Source organism: Pinus tabuliformis, chromosome 5_2 (assembly GCF_031772625.1).
Source record: "Pinus tabuliformis cultivar Carrire ecotype Pingquan chromosome 5_2, CPIR1, whole genome shotgun sequence".
NCBI lineage: Eukaryota > Viridiplantae > Streptophyta > Pinopsida > Pinales > Pinaceae > Pinus > Pinus tabuliformis.
This window is the reverse complement of record NC_142306.1, coordinates 1,000,277,210-1,000,284,692: the sequence shown is the minus strand read 5'-3', so window position 1 is coordinate 1,000,284,692 and position 7,483 is coordinate 1,000,277,210. Positions and strand designations below refer to the sequence as shown.

General features: G+C 38.4%; 1 protein-coding gene across 1 annotated transcript; it reads right to left on the bottom strand.

Annotated features, from left to right (window-relative positions):
• Window positions 1-241: 241 nt before the first annotated feature.
• On the bottom strand, window positions 242-6,793 carry LOC149162653 (polygalacturonate 4-alpha-galacturonosyltransferase-like). The gene is made up of 10 exons (XM_089437335.1): window positions 5,530-6,793; window positions 5,136-5,170; window positions 3,656-3,715; window positions 3,422-3,559; window positions 3,080-3,281; window positions 2,901-2,944; window positions 2,306-2,640; window positions 1,803-2,160; window positions 1,114-1,701; window positions 242-972 (listed from the first exon to the last, which is right to left on the bottom strand). Exons 1-10 carry the CDS (start codon window positions 5,681-5,683, stop codon window positions 700-702), a joined length of 2,187 nt encoding a protein of 728 aa, XP_089293461.1. The 5' UTR covers window positions 5,684-6,793; the 3' UTR covers window positions 242-699.
• Window positions 6,794-7,483: the final 690 nt, after the last annotated feature.

Below are 7,483 nucleotides of genomic sequence, written 5' to 3'. Positions count from 1 at the left end.
ATTCTCCAGACTCCTTAACACATAATCCTCTTGTATGCATATTCATCATTTGTATGCATACTCATCATCATATGATGGAAAGGAGGAACTTATTTAGGTTTTTGTCAGCGATCGGGATTTATTCAACGTAGTTAGAGTGTAATATTAAGAATGATATTGTGAAAAGAAATCGACGACTTCAAATCAAATTTCCTCTATTAGACATATTCATCAATTAATAGAAAGGAGGAACTCTCGTCCATCCAAGAAGAATCATTGAATCTCGATTTATTTCTCAAAATATTGGGAACTCTGTCCAGGAACTTCCTTTACATGCTTTCTTGTCATGGAGATTGTCCCTATTGGGAACCCTGTCCAAGAACTTCCTTTGCATGCTTTCTTGTCATGCAGATTGTCCAAGACATGAGAAATTATCGAGCAGCCTCAAAATTTTGAAGGGGCTTCAGAGGCAGTCAATTGTCAATTGTTTTTGCCTTCCAGAATCAAAAAAATTGGCTTCAATTTTGCCATCACTTAATCTGTCTTAAACTCCATGGACAAATGAATAGATACAGATATCCTGAACTCCATCGACAAATGAATACATACAGATATCCTAAACTCCATGGACATATGTATAGAAACAGAAAACGGACCAAAGTGAATAGGGATATAAATGCACTTCCTCCGACAAGTACTGGCATAGCAAATGATAACCATTTAACTGATATTGCATTGTTGTAAATATGGATGATCAAATTTTACATATTTTGTCCAGTAAGACCTATATTTGCTCATTGCTATCTCTAACCAAGGCTTCATGTTTCCATTATAGTGACAGACAGCTGAATTTTCAATATCTGAAAACTCGACACTTGGGTTGTATCCTAGGCCCAATACGTGCCAGGAACTATTCAGAGGGAAGGTCAAGTTGTAAAATGTAATCAAACCGGGTGGCAGTGTTCCAAGCTTCCACAATACCCTGTCCTCATTCTGAAACATGCAAGAGGTCCAAAAGTCAGGATACAGGACTGCAATTATGAAAGCTCATATGCATAACGAGATTTTAATTTTTTTATAAAAAAGAATTCTATATAACAACAATAAGATACAAAGATTGGTACAGAAACTGACCATGCTTTGCCACTTGTGGTAAATGCCAGTTATATCACGTTTCTTCCATTCTTTCAAGTCAAAAACATTCATCCCATATGCCCAACCACAAGCGTTCGGATCAAAGTTCTGGGCTATGTGAGGATTAGAAAAGTTCAGATATTTGTCAAAGCGATGGAAACTCTCGCCACATGTTTCAACTGCACCATTTACTTTTCCTTGGAGGTTGACAGACCAGAGTGCAGTCAAATCTTTCTGTACCACGATATCATCATCCAAAAAGAGGATCCTGTCCAGTTTAGGGTAAACTTGTGGTAAATAAAAGCGAAGATGATTTAGCATAGACAAGTATTTTGGATTTCGATACTTCAAATTGGAAAAACCCGCTGCTAGAGTAGTTGGATGATCTGCCTTAAAATAATATTCTTTCATTGCTACAGATTCAAGCTGCCTTAGAACTGGACAATAGGAAGAATTTAGCCATTTGAAATCATCAACATTTTCAACATGTATTGTAGCTTTGCTTGGAGGGTTTTCTAAAAACCACATCTTCATAGCCCCAAAATTCAATCTATCCGTTACAAGATGAAAAACATGCTTTTCAGGTTCCTGAGAGAAACAAAAGGAATATGCTGAGGTATGCTGAATGGGAAAAAAAAATCGCTGATTACCAAAATAAAACAGAATGTGAACTGAAGTCAGCTTCATACCTTGGCATTCAGTATGGTTGAATTAACCACGACAGAGGTAGCTAGCACATTGTCAGAAAATAATGCATAATGATAGAGGCTGGGGTCCTCCAATTTCTCCTTGTTAGGAAATTCTTGCTTTTGAGGTGGAAGCATGTGGTAATCAATTGTCAACCGCATTGACAGACAGTGCATGCCCTTTGGAATAGTCTTTGCTGCCAACTGACTTAAAAACGTGCTCTGCTTTTTCAATGTTCTTACCTGTTCATCTGCAGATTGAAGCATGGCTCGCAGCTTTTTGGTTACAATGGTACAATCATGTAATTGTTCTCTGGCTGTGGAGAGAGCCCGACCCATTGACTTGATTTTTTCTGGGGCACTGAAAGTTGGGAAAATATTCCTTATGTTCAATATTTAAAACTTGATGCCCCAAAGATGCACAATGATATAACATGAAAATTAATGCAAAAACTCGGTATCAAACTTTCTCTTGTATATCAATAGGTGTAAAATTCTATAATTACCTATGATGTAGGTCAGAATCCAGACTAGCTTCACCCAACACACGTTGGCTTTCTTTCATATGCAGCATCAAGTCATTGTAAATGTCAAGTTGATTCCTAGATCGTGCAATGCTTGCGTACACTCTGCCCATAATAAGTTGGTCTCGAATCAATTTTATGCTGGAATCCGAATTATCGCTCTCAAATTCACGTCTCCAAATGCTGTATTTGCCTAGCACTGCTGAACCTACCACTTTAGATCTCATAATAGCAGCATTTTCAAGGTTAGTTGCTTCTTTATCATCCTGTTGGAGCAGGTCTGTCAACCGTTTTTCCCTCCTTCGTTGTCTCAATTGCTGCAAACAGAATGAACTATAAACTTAAGACAACATCTACAACAAAATACATTATGCTCAAATTTTGACTTGCTCAAATGAACTCAGCCCTGCAAGGTCCAAAACTCAAATAGCTCAAAGATCCACACGTGCACTTTTAGGCATACTCTATAAGTACCATATTCAAAAAATGGTGATCAGTTTTTAATCCTTGTTAATATGGATTCATCTCGAACATGTAACCCACTCTGATAGAAAAACAGCAGGGGGAAAGCAGTTACCCTCCGTTGAATTTTTGCTGGATTTTCTTCAATCTGTGAGTGATCTGCATTCACAAGTCATTCTCAATTAAGCCCAGCATATACACCTTACAATATGAATTGATGTTTGACAACTTTATAGAATAAATGAATCCCAGTCCAATACAAGTAAGAAATTCATAATGGTGAACCAAACTTACTAGCAAGAACATTCCCTACAACATCTTTGTGTTGAACTCCTCCAACTCCTTTCAAGCCTGTCACCAGCGTTTCATTATTTGAAGCATTAACATACTGAAGTGACTTCAATCTAACATCCTTGGAATTTTGCTCGAGTTCCTCAAAGGAAATTCCAATTTGTCTTGGGAGATTAGCTTGCTGATCATTCTTTGATTTTCGTCTCTGCTTATTGGCAAATGCCCACAGACAAAATATTGCTTCTGTCAGCATAGTCTGTCTGTGTCAAATAGGTGCTAATTTGCCAGATAAGCATTGGAACAAAGGATTCTTTCAACAATACAACAGTTTCCCCAGCCATATACCTGATCAGATTTTTTTTTGCCTATGCTTTGATCAACAGGTCTTTCCCACACCCATGATGAAGATAAATCTGTTCTCCTAACAAGATTTAGATTTAGTGGTCCAGAATCATATATATTTGCTACAATGAGTTCGACCACCTGTGCAGTAGAGTAAACTTCTAAGTGAATGATCCGGCATTGGATTAAAAGTAACAAGTTCAAAAGTCACTATTTATAGTATATGGCATATGCTACCTCCTTAGGGAATAGATCCTCTAATTCTTCTACAGCAGTCAGCTTCCTCCAGTCTCCTGTCTGTGACCACAAAATTCAAAAGAAAGAACACAGGTTTAACCACATTACCATAATCTTTGAAGCCTATTGAAATAATTTCCTATTTCTTAGCTTGGAAAACGATGAAGTTAATATTCGTTATTTCCAATAAACCAAGTGCCAAAATCCTATCACCTACTCAAAAATCACTGAAAAAATTTACAGGACAAAAAAACATAATGACATGACTCAGTCTAGACAATGTCTTGGCAAAACCCAACGTGGAGAATCTTCTGTGACTTGGCTTATTAAAAATTCAGGAAGCATACACTCGGAAACCAGGAAATATAAAGTCAGTGAAACATGAAAACTTCTTGACCAAAATGGAGTCTGGCCGATTTTGGTCCCAACAGAGTTTTCATTCCACTAGGTAGTTCAGAGAACAAAGTTGTAAAGAGTCATGTTTCTCTGGAATAACTTTCAGAAAAACTTATGAAAACAGGGTCCTAGAGAGCTATAGGTATAGAATCATTTATCTTTAAACATTTACAGGGAAAAATACCGACTACATAAATATTAACTGCTATCCAACCATATTGACCAAGCATATCCTCGCTGAAAACTTCTCCACTTAATTTAAAGTCTTTAAGGACGGGAGGGAAGATCAAAGTAATGCAATTCCCATGTTCACTAAATTCCCACAATCCAAAGCAAGAAGCAATGAAACAAAATCGAAAAGGTCATACCATCTTCATATAAGGCTTCTTTTTCCATTAAGTTCCGGAAAAGTATTGTTTTCCGACACTACTTTGCAGCAGCTAGAATGAAGTTTTCCAATAATGACACAGGGCTTTATTTAGTGGCATTATTTTACAGCAGCTACAGTAAAAGTTCTCATGAGCGCTGGAGAACATGTGTTCGATATTTATCGAATTTTGGCAATGTTTATTTGTTGACCGATACTGTTAAAGTGAATGCCAATAACAAAACACCCACCCACTAGTTAAATAAAGACCCAAAAAAGAAAAAGACACTGCATATAACGGCCTGCATATTTTAGGCAATCACCGGATTTATAATAAAAAGAAAGACCACTTTCCTGATTTACAAGGCGAACATACTATCAGTGTTTGGAATCATTCACTAAATCACTGGAGCCGATTCGAGAACAAGGCCAGGCAGTTTATTCCATAGGCGACTTAGATTCACTTCAGCTAAGCCTTCTGAGTATATTAGTTTCAAATGAGCTTATGAGCTTTTCTAATCTTCCTCTTTCTTGTCTTTCTCAAGTGTTTGTGCCTCCTGGCTTGTGCTATTTCTGTGATGTTTTATAATGTTGGAAAGGCTCTAAGCATTCCCAGTGTATTTTCTAATCATGTACCTTTTTTCCACTCCCATTATAATGAAATCAATACTAATGCAAGAGCTGCAGAGAATTTTCTAGAAAGTGTCAAGAGCATACCCTGAGCTGTTGTCGAAGTAAATTCTTCTTCTGGTCTGTTCAAGTAACAAAGACAAACATGTCATAACTTATATGAGAAGAATGTAAAACCGAAAAAATTGGCAATAAACAATGCACTTTCTTTAAAATAGCATTGAAATTGAAAATGCCGTCGTTATTGAAGAGAATGACTGAGCCATAAAAAGACAAGCGAACAATCAAAATGCAGAATAGGGTTCTCTCGAGATTTTCTTGAATATTTTGAATATTGTCCAGAGAACTAATAAATTTAGCTGCATGCAAAATGCTAAAATTGTCACATAGCAAGACCATTGGGGTTCTAACTTTGATTACGGTTCTTAACTCCATATTTTAGAAAAGGCGAAAGCTACTGACCGTAAATTGAAGAGCTTACCTGCAGTAGATTTGATCTTGGCTACTCGGTTTGCAAGGAAGAGCATAAACACAATAACGGAGATAACAAGCACGCTTTTGACTGGCAAGCGGTAATTGCTGTTCCTACCTCGATGATGAAGAACCTCTTTAGAAGAGCTTCTTTTGAATGCCATGGTAGCTCCGGATATACTCAGCTGCCTTCAGATAGAAGGCTAATAACAGCTCCAAACCATTAAATTTCAGCGTACAGTTTTTTCTGTATTATGTCTGGTTACAGAGGAAAGTTTCTCTTCAAAGTATCACTCACGTATACACAAATAAACTATAAAGCAAGCTTGCCCGGGTATATCCCGTGGGAGCGATAGAAAACCGCTGTTCCCTGCTATTACATAGGACCTGACGCCTCAAACGAGGTGGTTTATGATAAGATCTTTACTGGAAAATGAATTGGATGGCCAACAAAAGTGTTCTGTACATAATCCGATTCTCAAAACGCGCGGAATACCTTTATTTACAATTCTAAACACAAATCGGCCAAAAATACTCTAACCGCTTCTCGAAACCTCAGTCCATGTTCATACCGGAAAGGATAGTTTAGGGCGATTTTTCACCAAACAGGTTTGAACTACTCATGGCTTCTCCTCCAAATCCTAAAATTCTCAGGAGATAGAAAGTATCATCATTTAATAAACCAGCTACAAAAGCACCCAACATACTGCACCAGATTGATTTTCCCCAAACTGTTTGCTAAAATGAGCTTCGGAGCATCAATCCCTTCAACATTTCACATCACAGTTGCGGATGCTCATATATCCTAAGGCATCGTCATAAACAATATGCCGTTAAATGATAGGTTCAAATACACCAGAAATTTCACCGTCATAAAACAATATTTTCTCAATCACAGTTGCGGATGCTCATAGATCCTAAAGCATCGTCATAAACAATATGCCGTTAAATGATAAGGTTCAAATACACCAGAAATTTCCTCTATAGCCCGAGCTCTCTCCGATTTACAAGCAAGAAACAAAATATACGGCGCCTTAGGCTTTTTGACGGTTTATTTTTCCAAACGACCGATTTTCCCGGCCGTACCTCGCGCTTTGAAAGTTCAAAATATCATTTCAAGGGAAGACGAATGCTCTGATAAACCCGCATGCACGCCGCGGGAATAGGAGTCAAAAGGCGGTGAACTTAAGAGATCCGGGGATTGAAATAATCATCACCGGCACCTCTGCAAAAGTTTAAGGCGCCACTGCAAAAGTTTAATGCGCGACTTCAATCCGTGCAAATATGTTTCATGGAACGTTACACGTGGTTCTCCTCATCGTTGATTCTTCCCCCCCTTTTTGTGCCTACCTGTCATTCTTTTCTCCTTGTCCGCGTTTCTCATTAAGAATGACCAGACATTTCCCGTTCACCCTGCCGTTACACGTCGGTAATAGAGTATACATGGTTTTTCTCTATCCCACGTGGTATGCTTCCGGATCATGAATCACCTACTATCTGGCATCGAGAGCCATGCTCAGCACCCCATTCTAATATGGGGTGAAAGTTTCGACCAAGTATTGGATGCGATTTTCACGGGCAGGCTACCGGCTTCATCCGGTTTTCGAAGTGACAGCGAGTCCCAAGCCGCTTTGGAATCCACTAAGTGACCTCTGCCAAGTTGGCTGCCTTGGAAGAAAGCCAGTGCCAGTGCCCGTGCCCGTGCCCACCTACTTCACTCCGTGTAGTAAATAGCGTCCTCAGTAAGAAAGTTAACTCACCCTAGTAAGAAAGTTAACCCACGTCAGTTGTGGTTCAGATGTACTTGGGTAGAGTTAGAAGTTGGGTGGGGACATATAGTTATGAGGTGGGTCATAGTTATGAAAAATTGGTCATTGTCCAGATATTTCAACATAAATGTTCAAATGGCTATTTTTGGGAATTTTTATTTATGTTGTAATAAGAATGAAGATTTATTTTTGATA